Here is an 18,777-nt window from a genome sequence, read left to right as displayed (position 1 = left end):
ATTTAAATATATATCAAGCATGCTTCAATGTATAACTCATAACCCTCTTCTTCACAGAATCTATGGATCAATCAAATGGGAGGGGGATATCACAAGCAAAAACTAGACAATTTTCGAGAATATCAGCTATTCTATCAACCCTGTAGTGGTAGAGTTAAAGTTGGATCTTGTTCATCAGGTTGCATCACAAACAAGAAGCCATGTCGCAACTATCAAAGGCCCACATCATGAATCCTAGCACTTATTCCTTCAGTTCCAGGCTTCCAACTTTTCTCCTCCTTGCAATTTCCAGATAGGTCTTTCCTCCATGCTTATTGATATTTTAACAAACATCATATGCAGTACCCTAGCCAAAGCCACTTAATCTTCAATATGCATGGCCATAATCTCCATCAGCTCTCCACCACTCTTTCTCAACCAGGCCTTACATATCGCCCAACACCCTGATTCATACAAAACTTCAGCACTTATTGCCACATTGGGTCAAAAAGAATGCAGTGCTAACAGAACACCACAAAACCACCCCTCCACTTTGTCCGCTACCCTCTATTTCTAATAAAAATTTGCTTCTGTCGGAGGGGTGGCAATGGTGGCTAAAAAATTGATAGCACTCACAAATCCAACTCAATATTCAAAGTTGGCCCTCAAAAACTAGACAGAAATCCATGACATATGAACCTTCTCAATCAGACCCCAACAACCTGATTATCCTAGTCAGACTATGTTATTTAGATGAATATCTATTCATTTATGAACATAATTTAGAAATTAACAGAATCAGGATAGGTACCTAATTCTAGAGATTTCATATCTGGTCCATCATGAACTACTCATTCATGTCCTATCCACATTCAAATCTCATAATCCTTACTAGAGTTGTGCTCATTCCTATAAATTCTTATCAGTGAGAATCTAAAACGGTGTCAGACATGATTTAAACAAACCTAAAGTCATCTAAATGGATGACCTAAATAGACAATATACACAGTGCAAATAGATTCCTCTTTGGAGGGGGAGAATTTTTTGATATTTATGAGTAGAAAGATAATGGATAAGTTAAAGAAGATCAATATCCATGACTATGAGTTCTAAGCAATAATGAGAGGGAGAGGGAAAGGGAGGGCGAGAGAGGGGGTAGGGAGAGGGGGAGACAGAGGGATATAGAGGAAGGGAGACAGAGGGAGAGGACATGCCTACCTCCAACCTCCAATCCACAATCTTTGGCCTTCGATACCCATCGTCGTCTATAGTGGCGACAACATGATGGCGAGAAAGAGCAAGGTGGCAGCATGAAGAGAGAGAGAGAGAGAGAGAGAGAGAGAGAGAGAGAGAGAGATGGTGATCATCATCGTTGTCATCATTGTCAAAAACCACTGAACCCTAACCCTGGTGAGGGGAATTGCAAGAGAAGAGAATAGATGCGACATGCGAGAGGTGAGGAGGGTCGAGAGGAGGATAGGGTTATAAAAGAACCGAACTTGGTTTAGCTCTGAAACTGCCTAAAAGCACTTGAAATCAGGTGGAACCAAACGGTTCAGCTAATTTCAACCTAGGATAGAATCGGGTGGTAGAAGCATCCATTTCCCATACAGTTTGGTTCGGTATGCCCTGAACAGTCCTGATCAGGATAGTACAATGAACCTTGAGTCAAAGAATTGTGAACCCAAATAATACACTTGATTAATTTATCTCACATATTTGTACGATATATACCTATAGATAGGTTAATATTATGGAATCATGATATGTCATATACTACATAGAAGCCTCTAATTATTTTTGTTATATTGGTTTGAAGACATAGGAAATAAGTGTTATGCAACTTCAAGTTTAAGTAATCCTGATACTAAAAAAGACAGGATAAAACTTAGGCACGCTAAAAGGTAAAGCGATGCAAAGCTAGGTAGCTGGCACCCCTACCAAGTACAATTAAGGCAGCACTTGGTTGCAGGATATCAAACCTTAGGTTAGCTAGCAATGTCACTCATAAACCATCCAAGAATCTAGCAAGAAGGGTGTTTGGTTACTTGAAATTTAGAGGGTTAGTGGGATAAATTGCAAAAAAGTGGGAAAAAAGTAGGAGAGAGAAAAGAGTCCAGCAGATTAACTTTATTTCAAACACCCCCCTTGCCACCCAAAGATGAAATAAAGTTGCTCCAGATAAGCCACTTTTGAGGGAATTGACTGAACAAATTTATCCCACCAAAAAGCTGGGTATTCATTAGAATGGAGCGATAACCCAGCCTTATCTTGCAGTTATCCCACAACCAAACGCTGCCTAAAAAATACTAAAATCCATAGACAATGCAAACAGTCATAGCTGAAATCATGCAACTGTGATGATAGGGCACAGATACAGATGTCAGTGGAACAAATTTAGGCCTAAATTTGCTGGTTTTGACTTTTGACTTGTAGAGGGCATGTTTTGGGAGCATGAGAGGACTTCTAGTAAGTATTATGTGTTTCAAGGGAGTCACCTTCCAACTTTTACAATTTTTTTGGTCAAATGGATCTCATAAATAGGTTCAACTAGGATCCTTTTGTTTTTCCTTGCTCTAGTTTTTCTCCCAAGTCTATAACTAGCTTAATCAACAATACTGGACAGAGGCAGGTAGGTGAGTTGGGTGCAGGTATGTCCGATCCTTCCAGTCTCTAAAAATTCTTTCTATGGACTCATACCCAAAGGTCATATAACCCATGTCTAAGTATCGAAAGGTATGCGTAACAAAACTGATCTTACACAACCAACCGCCATGTCAGATAATTCCCCTACTAAGAATTTTAGGACAATAAACGCCCTTATTTTTCTTTTCGAGGCAGGAGCGACCATCTCCTAGGCACAGAAAAAGTGGAAAAGAGAGGGGAAAAAAGGAATATTATGAAAGGATGGGACTGGCTGTCCCTTACCCATCAAGGACGTCTCACATGCCTCTTCATTTATTTTCAGATTTTTCAGCTGCTGAAAGGATATGGGACTTCAGTGTTCATAAATTTTTGGTCGAGTTAGGATTAGTGTAAGAGAAAAGAGGTGGAAAACAGATTTGCTATTTATAACCCACTTTTCATCTCTTTTGAATTTCTAGGCTGTTAATTTCAACCTCGGGCTTAAGTATTCACCTCAAAAATGTAAATTGATCCATCTTCTGAATTTCAACAAAGGAACTGAATCTTGTGTGTCTGTGATGAGGGTTGGGGGGAGACTATAAAAATAAAATCCAGATCTTGACTTATAAATTCATATTAACAGTTCTGCCACATGTTTTCTGGAAGATCTCTCCACATAAAGGCTAGAATTAACAATGCTCCTCGGAGGCTAGCAAAACAAATAAAAAAAAACTCTATAAAGTAGTGGTCCCTTCTATACAATCAAGCCATCCTTCACTCAAGTAAGTATTTTATACATCCTAAAAAATGCAAACTTATTGGGACAGGAAATATATTTAACTTCATCTGCACTCCGTAATCACCACTCCCCTGCCCCCACCCCCCATCCCCCCAATATTTGCCTCCCATCAGCATCTGTACATAGAGAATCAAAATACCTTCTTATATGTGCACAAAATGCATGAAAGGCAGGCATTGCATGGCATAGTACTAAAATAAATATCTCAACTTACAATGCCAATCCAGTAAATGCTTGCTATCAAATTAAATTTATTTTCTAGATTTAAATCAATTTTACAGAGTGACAACTCAAACACATTATTCTTATTAAGAAAATTATATATGATCCCAGGTCATAATTAAATTGCACAAGCTAATATTTCTGACATCCATGTCTATCTAGATATCCAACAAAGGTAGAATTATGCAAATTATAGAGTACTGGACGAGTTTCTATATGATTTAACCTTGCTTAAAACATCAAACCGAAGATTCTGATTTAAGAGATAATAATGGCAACTGAATTGATGTTTAACTTACAACATTTTCAGACGGAAAGAAATATAAGATCTTGCAAGTCAAGTTGGTGTTGATAATGAAATATTTGAAAAGACAAGTCTCCAGGAGTACCCCTTGAAATAATATGCATGCTTTCAGTAGCAGTGTATGATAGAAAATAAATTTGTCCAACACTAATTCTTTAACTTTTACCTATTTTAAAAATTTGGCCGCCTGAGCTTATGCAACTTCATCCAATGTCAATATTGCATAAGAACATGAACAGATTCATGTACCTCTGGAGCATGTGGAGCAAATTAAGCAGTACTATGGTTGTCAATTTGCCAACTCCAAATAGTTAGAACAAGGCTTGATGGCGATACTTATGGTTACTAATACTATAGTTGTCAAAATAAGGTTCCTAACAAATTGAGTTATGATTAAAAATTAGCAAGTGAATGGTCATTCTTATAGTCCAACTGAATAGCAAAATGTTGACATTCAGTGGAAAAACATTGTGAAGTCCTACATCACAAGACGATGGAAGTATATTTAAGTTTTTGGGATTCATGGTGTACTTTGACCCAAGGAACATGTCATGAAAGGACATACCAGGAAAACAAATACCACAGAAATAATGCGCATTGCCCACTTCACAAATTGGGCTATATCAGCATCTACATTGCCATCTTCTGAAAGGACAAATTTCCGCACAATCCAGTATCCTAAAGCTGCTCCTGCTAAGATAATTCCAACTAATAGAAAAACTGAAACCTGTGATCAAGAGAAGGCTAAGACTGTGAGATTTAATAATTTATTAAATGCAATGAAAAATAATAAACAGCACAAACAACAAGAACCATAAAATATGGACATTAACAATTTAATAGATCATTTATTACCATGGTAACGGCAAACATGGTGACATTGACCATGTGCTATTAGACTTATCATGTATATATTAAGGTACATGGATGAGTGTTCTATGACACCACTGCAAGTGGCTTATCAACCATTACAAAATTCTCTCTGCAAAGTATAATCTCATGAATAAGAACATCATGCTAAGTACCAATCTCCATAGTAGTTAAATGCAAATGTGATGCAGAAAATTCACAATATTTTCTGACTTGAAGATGGTTTCAGATCATAAAAGATTAGAAGAATATAAAGCAATCAAATTCTGGGGTTCTCATTTCTCCTCTCAAATTGCATAAAGCAAAAACAAGGTAAGTAGGAAGATCAAACTGATAGATTTCACCTTGTATCAAGGTACATGAACATGTTGCGCTATATAAAACACAGACAAGAGGCAGAATACTCTCTACAAAGTAAAAACTCACAGATAGGAACATCACACTAATTACCACACTCCGTAACATGGTGACATGCAAATGTGAGACAGAAAATTCAAAATATTTTCCTAATTGAAGATGGTTTCAGATCACAAAGAATACCACAACCATTACAGTCTGGGATTTCTCATTTTTCCTCTCTTAATATGAAAGATACTTCTGCAAGGTATAGACTCAAGAATGAGAACATGAAACTAGAGAAAATTCAATAACACAGTGCAGAAAATGTGATGCAGAAAATTTACAATATTTTCCTTATTGAAGACAGTTTCATATCATAAAAGAATATATTCCCTTTAAAAAATATCATAAAATAATATAGAGAAACTACCGACAGGAGTTTCTCATTTTCTCATCTTAGATATGAATGTTAACATTATTGCAATATATAAGCGGTCTAGAAAGATAAAACTAATTCACCTAACCTTAATTTTGATTAGAGATAACCACCTCACAAATATATAACTCTGACAAAATCCTACAATCAAAGAGTGGGAAGGGTATGAGTAAAACTGATTGGGGTGCCCAACACACGGTCATTTCTGCCCGCATCGAACATTCTCCCGGCGGGGTGGGGGCCTAGTGGGGGCTGCTATGCGGGGGTGGGCTTGTCCCTTCCTCCCCCCTTTTCCTTTTTTTTAACAAAAAAAAAAAAAAGAGATTTTCGCCTAGCACCACATAATAGTCTCCCAATAAGGCAAAAAGAAAGTCCAGGTTCTCACTATAGTTCTACAAAATTTGCCACCCTTACATGTGATGACCCTTCTAATAAACAAAATTTATTCTAAACGATATCATAACAATAGCCATCAAGCTTTGTCCCAACAATATGATTGGCTCTATGAACCCTTAGTGCCAAGTATTTCTATTGAGAGCTTCTCCTGATGTTTTATTGGAGCTTTTTGGGCTTTTCCATATCCTCTCTCTCAACATTTATCCATGCTACCTTAGGTTTGCCCTCCTCTTCCTACATCCTTCAACAACAATTAAAGTAACCCCTTCATTTAAGCTACTTAATATCTTTGTTTTACACACCCAAACCACATTACCGGTACCCAAAAAATATATTCTAAAATAACAGTTAAAAGAATAGACCTCTACTGATAAATGACCTGGTTAACACGTATAAGGGATCTTAGAGTACAATAAAATAAAAATATAAGTTCTTGTAAATTGGGTTCTGGGTCCTGCATCAGTTAATTGATAAAATAAACTAAATGAGAAAGGTTGGTTATCATATAGAGCATAATAGATCCACTGATGCACAGGGATCTTTCAAAGACCTAGATAACTGTTTTTGGTTTTTAGTTATTTAGGCCCTTCATCTTCAATTTGTATACTTTTATTTGTACAATGGAGATTAAAGGATCTAATCTTAAGTTTGGAGGCCTTTGACTAGTCCATGAATCATGATGTGGCAAGTTAAAGCACATTCACACATCAACTTAAGTTGTAGGCCCTTGCAAAGGGCTTGGCCAATGAATAGAAAAAGGACAAAGTAAGAGAAAAAATATAAATAGAGAGATCCCCTTCTCACTTGTGCAACAACTTGCCCCTCCTCACCCACCCATTCCCTTTCAAAAGAAGGGTTAGTTTTGGAATTTTTAGAACTTTGTTAGGTTTTGCTTATAGAGTCTTGAGTTGTATATTGGGCTTGTGCATTGAAAATTGGAAAACTATAAGGTGTTCTCTCTCTTTGGAGTCTCTAGCACTTTGTCTCCATCTCTTCCTGTTAAATCTCTATTTCTCCCTATACTCCACCCATTGTCTTCTCTTTCACATTTCTCATGCCTTCTTTTAATGATTTTGTCACACTCTACAAAAGAAAAAAAAGTTAGGACATACCTGATCTAAATTATTTCTTTGCTTGAAGTTTGTTATAACAGCCCAATGCTAAGATTTTGCATCAGCCCCTCATCACCAACTGATAAGAGAAACCAGATGAAATGGGTTGGCTGCCATCTGCAACTAAAGATAGGTGGTTCTGGTTAGGGATGGCAATGGGTCAGCTATGGTTTGGTCAGCCGATATTCGTACCCACCCTGTAATAGGAAATTCTGTACCCATACCCACCTTGAGTCGAGTCAGTTCGGGTAGAGTAGATGGGGCGGAATGTGGTGGATCAGGTCAGGTCGGGCATAATTTTGAAAAGTTAGAAGCAAGGAAAACAATGGCACAATCTGCTGTTACCTTTGCCAATATAATACATTACAATAAAGAACTTGATTGATATTTAAACTACAACTTGATCACCTCCTGAGAATTATTGGTTCTTTTGATGAATCGACAATGAGAAATAATGGCTCTAGCTTCACAAGCAAGCTCAGGAATTTGAAACCACTAGCACTAGGACTAGTCACGTTCAGTGTAATTTTCATTGTCTTGCTGGCTTTTCTACTATCAGCAATAGATCCCAAAATATGAAGGATATGCTTATAATGTTCCTAATGATCTCATGCTGCAGGCATACTTTATATCACCATAGTGGTCTCCAAATTACCCTCTGAGTCTATAGCAAGAGCCAGAAATAGTTGCTTTCTTTTAATTGGAAATTATGATCCTAGAATCTTGAAAACAGCAGGGTTGTCCTCACAAGCATGGATTTTTTATATAAATATGATTTTTTCTACAGCATGTAGTTCTTATGCAAATATTCATCTAGAAATAGCCCTTCATTTCGGTACATATGCTCCAACACAACAACCCAAAATAATCTTTGCCAAATTTAAGATTTTGTTTTGATTGCTAAATTTTGCCTCAAATACATAGACGACCAGCTTCATTTGTCAGATCTTCGAAGTATAGGACATTGTGAGACAAGCTGAAGCAAATATGTTCACATGATTGCAATAAGCAAATATGAAGTCGATATGTTTACATTGTAAGCATTTTTTACCCAAAGACTAAACCGATTATGCCGCTGTATCTCCGTATTTTCTTCTATTCTGCATCAGCTTCAAAAGAAGACTATAGCATCTCATAATTCATAATAAAAGATCCTTTTTAAAAAGCAATGAGGACTAAATTATTATTTTTCATTTCAACCATTTTTTCTAAAGAACCATCATTTATTCATTCTTCTACGATGCGAGTTCCATTATACCCAATCTTCCATGCGTTGAAAGGTAATCCGACAGCGAAAATATCAAGTTTTACATTCTATTTTCAGCTTGGGAGAAACAGCATTCAAACTTCTAAGTTCTCCGTCTTCAATTAAAATATTGAACATCATAAAACCTAATGAAGTAGACAAATTACAAACCATAACATTGAACAAAATAAGAGTCTAAGACATAGAATTGCTTAATGAGTACAATAGAATGGCAACAAATGCTTGCTCTTCTGGTACTTCATCTTCTATGGTCGAGGCTACTCAACCTATAGAAAAAGACTTTTTTTCTAGCTTTGATTTGTTTGTTAGTAGTGAGAAAAATATTGAGAATGTGAAAGGTAGAGTTGGATCACTACCATGAGGATGGTCAAGAATTGGGGATTTTGATATTTTGTCTTGGTGAAAAAATCATGGGGTCAAGTATCCCACTTTGCAGTTGATTGCAAGAGATATTCTAGCTATTCATGTACCAATAGTTGCTTTAGAGTCGGCTTTTAGCATAAGTGGTAGATTGTTGAAACCACACCATAGTAACTTCATTCCAAAACGGTTGGAGGTATTGGCATGCTCAAAATTGGTTATGGACTGCAATTAAAGGCAAGTAAAATGCTTTTTCCATTTGTTAAGTTTATTTGTTTATTATAGTTATATGTTATATTTATATATTATTGAGTCATGGACTTTATTTTTCTTCATTTTTTAAGGGTCATCTGCACCACCACCACCAGAAGGTAACACAATTCAAATTATCCTTAATGACTATGACGATAATGAAGAAGAAACTTTGGTAATGGACCGTGAGAGAGATTAACGAAGTGAAGGGCTATGAATTACATGCTTAGTTGTTCCTTTTTTTTGTTGATTGTTTTTCTTATTTTAAAGGAGATATGAATTCCTAGAGAACAATATTTTTGTTTGTTTTGTTTTTATTATTGTTGAAAATGAGGTTTTGTGATGTTCTATGTATTAGACTCTTATTTTGTTCAATGTTATGTATTATAATTTGTAATTCATCTACTTCATCAGGTCTTATGATGTCCAATGTTTTAATTGAAGATGGAGAACTTAGGAGTTTGGAAGTTGTTTCTCCCAAGCTAGAAAACAGAATATAAAATTGGATATTTTCATTGTCAGATTGCCTTTCGATGCATGCAAGATTGGGTCTAATGGAACTCGCGTTATAGAAGAATGAATAAAAGATGATTCTTTAGAAGAAATGGTTGAAATAAAAAATAACCATTTTAGTCCTCATTGCTTTTTGAAGAGGATTTTTTTTATGAACTATGAGATGCTATAGTCTTTGCTTGAATCTGATGTAGAACAGAAGAAAATTTGGAGATACAGCGATATGATCGGTTTAGTCTTTGGGTAAAAAATGTTTATAATGTAAATATACTTGCTTCATATTTGTTTATTGCAATCATGCAAATATATTTGCTTCAGCTGGCCTTAGTCTGATACTTCGAAAGTCTGACAAATGAAACTGGTCGTCTGTGTATTAGAAATTGTGTTAGTGAGGAGATGAATGATTAGAGGCAAGATTCAGCAATCAAAACAAAATCTTAAACTTGGCAAAGATTATTATGGGTTGTTGTGCTAGAACATGTGGACTAAAATGAAAGGCTATTTCTAGCTGAATATTTGCATAAGAACTGCATGCTGTGGAAAAAATCATATTTATATACAAAATCCATGCTTGTGAGGATAACCTTGTTGTTTTCAAGATTCTAGGATCATAATTTTCAATTAAAAGAAAGCAACCATTTCTGGCTCTTGCTATGGACTAGAGGGTAACTTGGAGAACACCATAATGATATAAAGTAAGCCTACAACATGAGATCGTTAGGAATAGTATAAGCATGTCCTTCATATTTTAGGATCTATTGCTGACGTAGAAAAGCCAGCAAGATAACGGAAATTACACTAAACGTGACTAGTCTAGCAGCCAATAGATTCAAATTGTTGAGCTTGCTTGTGAAGCTAGAGCCATTACTTCTCATTGTTGATTCATCAAAAGAACCAATAATTCTCAGGAGGTGATCAAGTTGCAGTCTAAATATCAATCAAGTTATTTATTGTAATACACCATATTTCCAAAGGAAACAGCAGATTGTACAATTGTTTTCCTTGCTTCTAACTTCAAAATTTTACCCAACCCGCCCTGTCTAATTTACCCAACCCAACCTGCCACAACTCGCACTGTCTACATACCCCAACCCGAGGCAGGTATGAAGTGGGTATAGGTACAAGGTTTCCAATTACAGGGTGGGTACAAGTATTAGTCGACCCAACTGATTGCCATCCCTAACCCCCTTTCCTCTCTCTCTACACATATATATATCCCTCATCCCATTCTCTCCCTTCGGACACCTCTCAGCGGTCCCCCATTCTCTCCTCCTCTCTCTTTCCCCCATCCCATAAGACCCCTCCTAGTGGACCCCTTCTCTCCACACCTCTCTCCCTCCCCACATCCTATACCCTAGCCAGCCCCCCATCTCTCTGCGCCCTAGGGTTCCTACACCTCAGTAGCAAATGATGGCAAACTCGCCTCACTTTTGATTTAGAGCATGGGTGATCTCATCTTTGACCTCACTTCCGATGGAGATCATAGGCGACCTCGTCTTCACTCTCAATGCCCCAGCAAACTCTGACCCAATCCTTAAGAGCGATTTTGGAGGGTCCTCTAATTGACCCAGAATGTAAAGGAGAAGTCTTGGTTAGCTCGTCTTCTCTTCGCCTCCCTCCCTCTCTCCCTCTCCTCCCTGTCCCTCTCCCCATCCCCCATCCCATGCCAAGCAACCCCACTGCAAAAGCTCCATTCCCCACCTTAGCCACTCCTAGTGATGACATCGAGAATGCTTATGTTGAGGGTGGAAACATTGAGCTCGTATCTAGGCTTGGATCAGGCCTACTCGAGCTTGATTCAATCAGGCCCATTTGGGCTTCAAGCTAGCCTTGTTCGGGCTTGGGTTGGGCTCAACTTGCCCTTGGAACATATTTTTGGGCTTAGGCCCAACCAAAATCCTGAATATGTTTTCGAGTTGGGCTCAGGCATGAGAAAAGCCTGCCTAAGCCTCCCTATCTCTCACACAAATATCTTTGGCATATGACATAAAAACATATGAGACATGCTTCCCAATCCCCACATGCCCAATCATGCTTAACGATGCTCTAACTACAAGTATATTTAGGGTGAGAGATTTTTGTTGTTTTTGCATTGCTTTTATTTTCTCTTCTCTATTTTTTTGATAGTAGCTGCAGGCTGCATTTCCCTCTATTCTTGATACTTATAGAGTCAAATGCAACTCTACAAGAGACTTGATTGATAAATAGGTCTACAATCATCAAATGTTAATATAAATATAAATAATAATTGATTATATTTATTAATGATAGTGCTCATATTTAATGCACTTACTTAATAAAGTACAATACCAATATATATTAGAGCCCCACCTTGGGCTCAAACCACCTGCCATGGTGCTCACCACTGTTGAATGCCATGAAGCACCTCAATCGCTATGTACCTACCAATCACTTTTTTTAGAATTGGTCCCACAAGGAAATCACCTTCAATATGGTCCAAATGAAAGCCGAGAGATCAGAAACTTCATCTATGACAATTTAAGGTCAATGCAACATATCAATAAGAAACATCATTCAACTCACTTTGCAGGAGGTTATTTTTCAAGGCCTAAAAATCATCTATAGATATCTTTTAGGAGTAACTCAGTTTTGAGATCCCTCACAACGGTTAGCATAATTAAAACATTGGCAAAGATTTACAAGAAACAGGAGTCCACTAAATTCCTCATGACACCTGTCATACTATGGAAAACTAATACAACTACAATACAGATCATAAGTGACAAAGGATATCCATCTTATAACCCAGGGAACAGATAATATTTGCAGATGATAATAGATTTAGTTTTATGGGAAGATGTACTAATTTTCAACTAACTCCAATGTTCTGCGACAAACATCGCACAATTAGAAGATTCTCCCACCTTTTGTAATACTAGAGGAACATATAAAGAACTAAAAGCAAATCAAAGTAACCCTAAGCATAGAATAGCAGCAGCATAAATTTTGGAATAAACATTCAAATGCAAGCAGACTATCCTGATTTATATACAAGTGACAAAAAAATTACAACTAATACTACTCAACATAAAGAGAATACAAACATAAATCACGTACAGGGTTATGCATCTCTTCACTCAGCCCAAAATTCACAAGAATGGAGTTGACCACTGTGGAGAAATAGTGTGCAATATAGGAACCGACACCAAGCTGGTAAAAGAAGAAAATTGAGGCCCTATAATTAGAGGGAGAAACCTAAAATGTGATTATTAACTTTAGTTAGAAGAAAAAAGGAGAAAAAACAAACTTCACTATAATATGGCAGCACATTACCACAGATCCATAAATTGTTAGGTACAGGATGTTTTTCCTGCCCATGGGTAGTAACTTCATCCCCTACATCAAAAGTTTTAAGATTAAAATTAATAATAAGGATAAAAGACGTAGTATTCCCAAAAGCAGAACACAAGACACAATGGCAACTACCATTTCTGCACAGTTGTAAAAGAGGACAGGTTTTGAGAAAAGAATAGTAACAATCACCCATGCTCCAGCAAATTATATGAAAATATCTTGTGCCTAAACAAGTGAAGAGGCTTTTTCCAAATGAAATTTCACAAGAACAATATATCGATAGATAAATAAGATCTGCAAAACACTAATAGCTATCAGGAACCAACCTTAATAGGTCAAATAAGGCCCAAGGCTTGACAAAAATCCAGTCTAAGTTATCTTACTAGAGCTAGTTAAACAACATAATTAAAGGATATAGTAACAGTCCTAATCAAGGTCCGCTGAACCGGGATCAAGATCCGCCGAACCAGGCTGAATGGAGCCCGGTTTGGCTCGGTATCGGCCCGGTTCGGCCCATACTGAGCCGACCTAGTGGAGGACCAAGTCGGCTCACTTATTTTTTCGGAACTGACTCCGAACTGGCCGGAACTGATTTCGAACCGATAGAAACCGGCCGGAACCGATCGCAAACCGCCCAGACTCGGTCCAAACCGGTGCGAACATCTAGTTCGCACCGCATCGAACCGGTTCTGAACCGCCCCCCTTCCCTCCTCTCTTCCTTTTGTTTTAAAGGCTGGTTGGAAGGCCCAAGAAACTCTAGTTGGGAAGGCCCGAGAAGTTTCTCGGCCCTTCCTAACATATCCGAATACCCCCTTCCCCACAGCAAAAAATGCGCAGATTTAATAGAAGAAGGATTCAACCATAAATAAGATATGCTTCCTCTCTCTTGTCTTATTTTCTCTTTTTTTTTTTTGACGCACAAAAGTATCTTGAAATTTGGAAAATAAGAAAAAATCATGCCAAAATTTTTGATTTTGCCTTGATGTTATGATATGTTGTAGATCTATGGATGATCTACACAATGACATAAAATTTTTTAATTTTAAAAATTTAAAAATATATTTTTGATTAAAAAATAAATAAAATAAAATTCAAAATAACTGCAAAATCAGAAGCGTATTTAGAAATATGCAATTCAAGAATAATATAAAATCAGAAGCATATTTAAGGGTATGTAAGCTACTCTCTAGCTAAATTTGGTGCCCATTTATTCAAGTTTTAATACGATCATTTGCATAGTGGCTTAAATTTGATGCATGCCTACAACCCTAAAAAAATATATGTAACATCCATTGTACGATTCTATGTGAATCTGAGCTCAAATTAATTTTTTAAATATTTATATTTAAAAATTATTTTTTAATTTAAAAAATAATTAAAAATATATAATTAATACCAAAAATTATGAAAAATTAGTAGTACGAATACATATTTAAGAAGTATTTTCTGAAGTAAAAAAATATATTTTTTATGAATTTATGGTATTTAAACATATTTTTTATTGAAAAATTATTAAAAATATAAAAATATATAAATAAATATGAAAATATTCCACGTATCCTTCCAACTAATTAACCACAACCACAAGGATCACTGGAAAGTCGGTCATCATATGACTTCTTGTCTGAAACATTTTCTTAAAGATATGATTGAGAGATGCTTAAACGAGGCTACCACGCTATCTGGTCGACTCAATCAGGAGGGCGACATCCATCCTCTCAACATAACCAGGCACAGAGAGGCACGAAGGATAAGCAGGCAACGACTCAGCGCACCAATAAAGGGTGAAGAGAATTAGCCAGTTTACTTACATTCAGAGACCAGGAGCAATAGTGATAATATTTCCAGTGGTCATGGATCTGCTGGCCAAAGAGAGTGGAGGACATAAGACCACCGTTTATAATACAACCGCAGGGTGGTCTTTGATTACCGGCGAGTCCCAGTTTACACATGCTATATAGAACAGGGACTATGGTGCATGATCTAGTAGAGCCCGCGATGATACAATTGCATATAGGAGACGGGCTCCTCGAAGTCATTCAAGAGAACACGATGAGCTACAGATGATCTCGTACGTAGAGTAGAATCCATAAACGTATCGGATTTCGAATCGTATAATAGATCCTACATGCAGTCTATGACCCATACGGATATGAATATGAATACGGTGCGTCTGAAGCATCGCCTTCTAGTGGCTATTACCCTACACAGCCTAGAGTATCTTATGGGTCAAATTTTGCTGCCAACATAATCGGATGGATCCTCATAGCCGTTTTATCAGCCAGAGGATACCTCTCAGAGCCACAACTTCAGCGAGAGATCCAAGAGTGCTTATAACCTAGAGTGTGCTCCTCATAGAATGAACATACAAGACTACGATGCCACTTGGTTGATGTGGCTTCTGACTATGCTAATGATCCGGATATCTACGAGAAGCATCGCCACTTAACGGAATTTTAGATATCAGTATGTATATTGTACTTTAAATATATTTAATTGATTGTATTATTTTATATTTTTCACCTCACTAGTTAATTTTAGAATATTTAATGTTGCTTCTTATAGCGTACAACATCTCACTTATCATTTTACATAATGCATCACTTTCAAACAACAGAATGCATTATTTAGGTATATCAGAATTATAGAAATATCAAAAAAATCAAATTATACTTAAAATAATTGAAAAAGTTGAAAGAAATTGATTACCAATTAATCAAACTTGAAAAACTTAACAAAAAAAAATAGGCATGCCGATTCGGAACCAGCACGCCCAAACGTACTATGTGATGGAACGGTACCGAACAGGTACCATACCGACTCGCCCGCCAACCAATATGGGTACCAGTACTGATTTGGCGGACCTTGGTACTGATGATACTTGTTAACAGTATCCATTCATCTTAACAAGAAAAAGTTATCAGAAATACTGAAGAAAGTCTAAAAAAGAATGAAGAACATGACTATAGATTTTGTGATCATATTTCTAGTAACAAAGTTTGATCTCGACCTTGACTAGGCATAGTACCTGAAACAGAATAATCAAGACAACAAGCAGAATCCCGAGAGCCATTGAACTGCTATAGTAGAATGGCACCCAATTACTTATAATTGGTGCTGAAAGCAGCAGAAGAAATCCAAAACCAAGGAAAGCCAAACGCCATTGTTGAAACTCTGCATATGAAGAAGCAAAAAAAAAAAATCAGGTTTCAAAAACAAATTGCCTCCATGATAAGAACAGCTTAGGAATAAGTTAAAGATAGCCATTTATAACTCATTTTATAAATTGACAAGATAAATTACAAAGGAACATTTTACCTTCCTCAATGGAGATAGTGCATGAAGTAGATGTTTTATCCTTAAAATTAACATCAACGTATCGGTTCTCGTAAGGTGATATCACAGTACTCCATTGACCCTTTTGAAGAGTTTGCCATTCATCGATCTCACATTGGCACAATCCAATAGAAACGTTTCTGCAAACATTCCAAAGAACAATATTGAAACAATTAGTAAAGTGTAGCTATTATAAAGGGCAGTCCAATGCACAAGGCTCCCGCAGCCTTACCCCTGCATGGGGAGAGGCTATTTCCATGTTTTGAAAGATGATCTCCAGGCCACAACCTTACCATTGCGCAAAGGCACGCCCTCTAAAGTGTAGCAATAGTAATTCTTTAAAACTGTAGTTCTATCAAAGATATACTAAAAAATGTGGTTGTAAATACTTGTAATATTTGCATTACTTTGTTTATCAATACATAAATGTATATATATTTGTAGTACTTTTGTCAAATATGTTTTGGACACCAAAGAAGTCAAAAATATAACATACCGGAGGAAGCAAACCTCAATTTTTCCATGAAGTCTTTCAGGAAGTGCTTCTGAAACTTTCAATGTAACACGTCTAGAATTAGCATAGCTCCCGAGGCTTAACCTTGATACGCCAGTGATGTGAACTCGCTCACACAAATATCCAGCACGGGGCATGGGAACAAAGTGTACGATTGGGTTTCCAAGATTAACATCTGTGATCCCATGAATCCAAGATATCAAGTACCGAACGAAAATTTACATTTCAATCTCAATTTAAAGCAAAGGCTACAGAGAATATTAAGTATGATATAAAGGACTGACAAAAGATAGAGAAAGAACATGCTTAATTTGCAAAGACTGAATCTTCATAAGCATATAACAGGTTCAAATAAAAATTTGCAAAATAACCAGCAAGATACAAGTCACTGCCAGCACTAACAAGATGTAATTGATTAGGCACCATACAAGATATTCCTGGTCAACTTTAGGAGCAAAGCAGCCAACCAAAATTTAGACTACAGTATAAAGATGACTTAAAGAGGCAACAGCACTCACAAATTTGTCCAAAGCATTGCAGTTGGGTGGTTGGCAAGGATGTAAAGCATCACAGACAATTATTTTTCCATGGGAGGGAGGGGGAGGGATAAACATTTAGCGGTGTGGTGCAAAAATTGCCGATATTGAAGAGAAAGAACTACACCGATGGACTCAATTAGAAAACTTCAAGCATCTGGAAAAAAAGTAAATAACTAACCAAAGGTTGTAATTCATCCAATGAGACAATTTGCTCAACTGTTTGAGCTTCTAAATGCATTTAACAAACTAAAACAGAATGATCAAATTTACATCTCAAAAATCTTTTTAAGCCAACTGCCAATCTAGTGATGTCATTAATGAAGATGAACCAAGACCCTTCAAAAATGACAATTGGGTGATATATTAGTTGTAGCAACCTGTTTGTTCGGTATACCAGATTAGGTTCCAGAAATCTGGTTATTGTCCACATATCAAGGATGTCAACTATCTCAAACACTTCAATTAAAAGATATACATCCAAAGAATCAAGACTTGGGGGACATGGATTTGAATATCCACATAAGCAATAGAGCACAAAAAAATATATAATGATTGGTAAGATTGCTTGGGCAGTTTTAGTAACTATTTAGCTTTTTAAGAGAATTTTGGACCAATCTTTCAGGCCATGCAACATAAGTCTTTTACTGATCTTGTAATAAAAGAAAACATAACTATATCCATTTCCAATATAATCTGTGTGCACCGGTGGCTTCTTTGTAGCAGTAATATGCAGTCACTTATAAGTTCCTTCGTATGTCTTAAGTAGTAACATAAAACATTCCACATTATCGACCATTTGAGCCCAATAGTAATTTTTAAAATCCAGAAAAATCATATTGACTCCTCCAAGATAGTTGACAAGAATACCCCATATAACTAGCAATTATCAAATAATGAAAAGATTCTCAAAAAATTCAATATGGCAACATTAAAAATATCAAGTTGGCATCTCTCCAAAATCCACATCTTCTTTTCCTTTTTGTTTGTGTGCATGTGAAGATGTTGAACCACTAAATCAAAAAGTTTATGGACTCAAAATAAGTGGGAAGTCTTCCACCACACTCATTACCAAAGCCATTGTTTTGCTTCAGCAGAGCAATCAAAAAATAATCAAAAGCCCAAAGTCATAATTTGCAAATTTTGTTTCCCATAGACAGGGATAAGAAGCTTACTCTCAACTTTAGTTATCCAAACAATCACTACTACACCTTATGATAGAGCAAGCCCTACCACGTGAGTAACCCTATTTAACTTAAAACTAGCCTGTGTTTATCCTTATGTCAGTTGTTAGATTTGTTCCTTATGAACTAAGGAGAGTTGTGGTTTGGAAGTTTCCCCACTGAAACAAAATGAAAAAGAAATAAAATGGGATAATAAAAAGAGAAATCATCAACAAACCTATCAAATAGACTTCCTCCTTTGTGCAGACTCTTTTTCAGGAGTTCCACCGCCCATATTTTTCAGGAGAAAGCATTAACAGACCTCCTCCCTTTCCCCCTGTTTATTTTCCCTTGTTCTTGTCACCCAGATTTGGAATAAAAATCTGAAGTTAAATCGGTGAAACAATGTTTGAGAAAGAATGAACATGCGTACTCCAGA

General features: G+C 36.6%; 1 protein-coding gene across 8 annotated transcripts in view; it reads right to left on the bottom strand.

Annotated features, from left to right (window-relative positions):
* LOC103718839 overlaps window positions 1-18,777 on the bottom strand; it is a 41,263-nt gene that overhangs the window by 17,551 nt on the left and 4,935 nt on the right. For 3 of the 8 annotated variants that reach the window (XM_039131991.1, XM_039131992.1, XM_039131993.1), the window contains 6 exons: window positions 16,622-16,814; window positions 16,108-16,265; window positions 15,818-15,963; window positions 12,769-12,831; window positions 12,553-12,690; window positions 4,495-4,656 (listed from right to left, as the gene is read on the bottom strand). In XM_039131991.1, coding sequence (XP_038987919.1) covers window positions 4,495-4,656; window positions 12,553-12,690; window positions 12,769-12,831; window positions 15,818-15,963; window positions 16,108-16,265; window positions 16,622-16,814 — 860 coding nt within the window. Of the gene's footprint in view, window positions 1-4,494; window positions 4,657-12,552; window positions 12,691-12,768; window positions 12,832-15,817; window positions 15,964-16,107; window positions 16,266-16,357; window positions 16,440-16,621; window positions 16,815-18,576; window positions 18,707-18,777 lie in introns of those variants that run through there. The other 5 variants (XM_026809189.2, XM_026809190.2, XM_039131994.1 and 2 more) reach the window with 4 other exon arrangements.

Source organism: Phoenix dactylifera, chromosome 11, assembly GCF_009389715.1.
Source record: "Phoenix dactylifera cultivar Barhee BC4 chromosome 11, palm_55x_up_171113_PBpolish2nd_filt_p, whole genome shotgun sequence".
NCBI lineage: Eukaryota > Viridiplantae > Streptophyta > Magnoliopsida > Arecales > Arecaceae > Phoenix > Phoenix dactylifera.
Note: the sequence above shows the minus strand (reverse complement) of the source record. Positions and strands in the feature narration are given on the sequence as shown.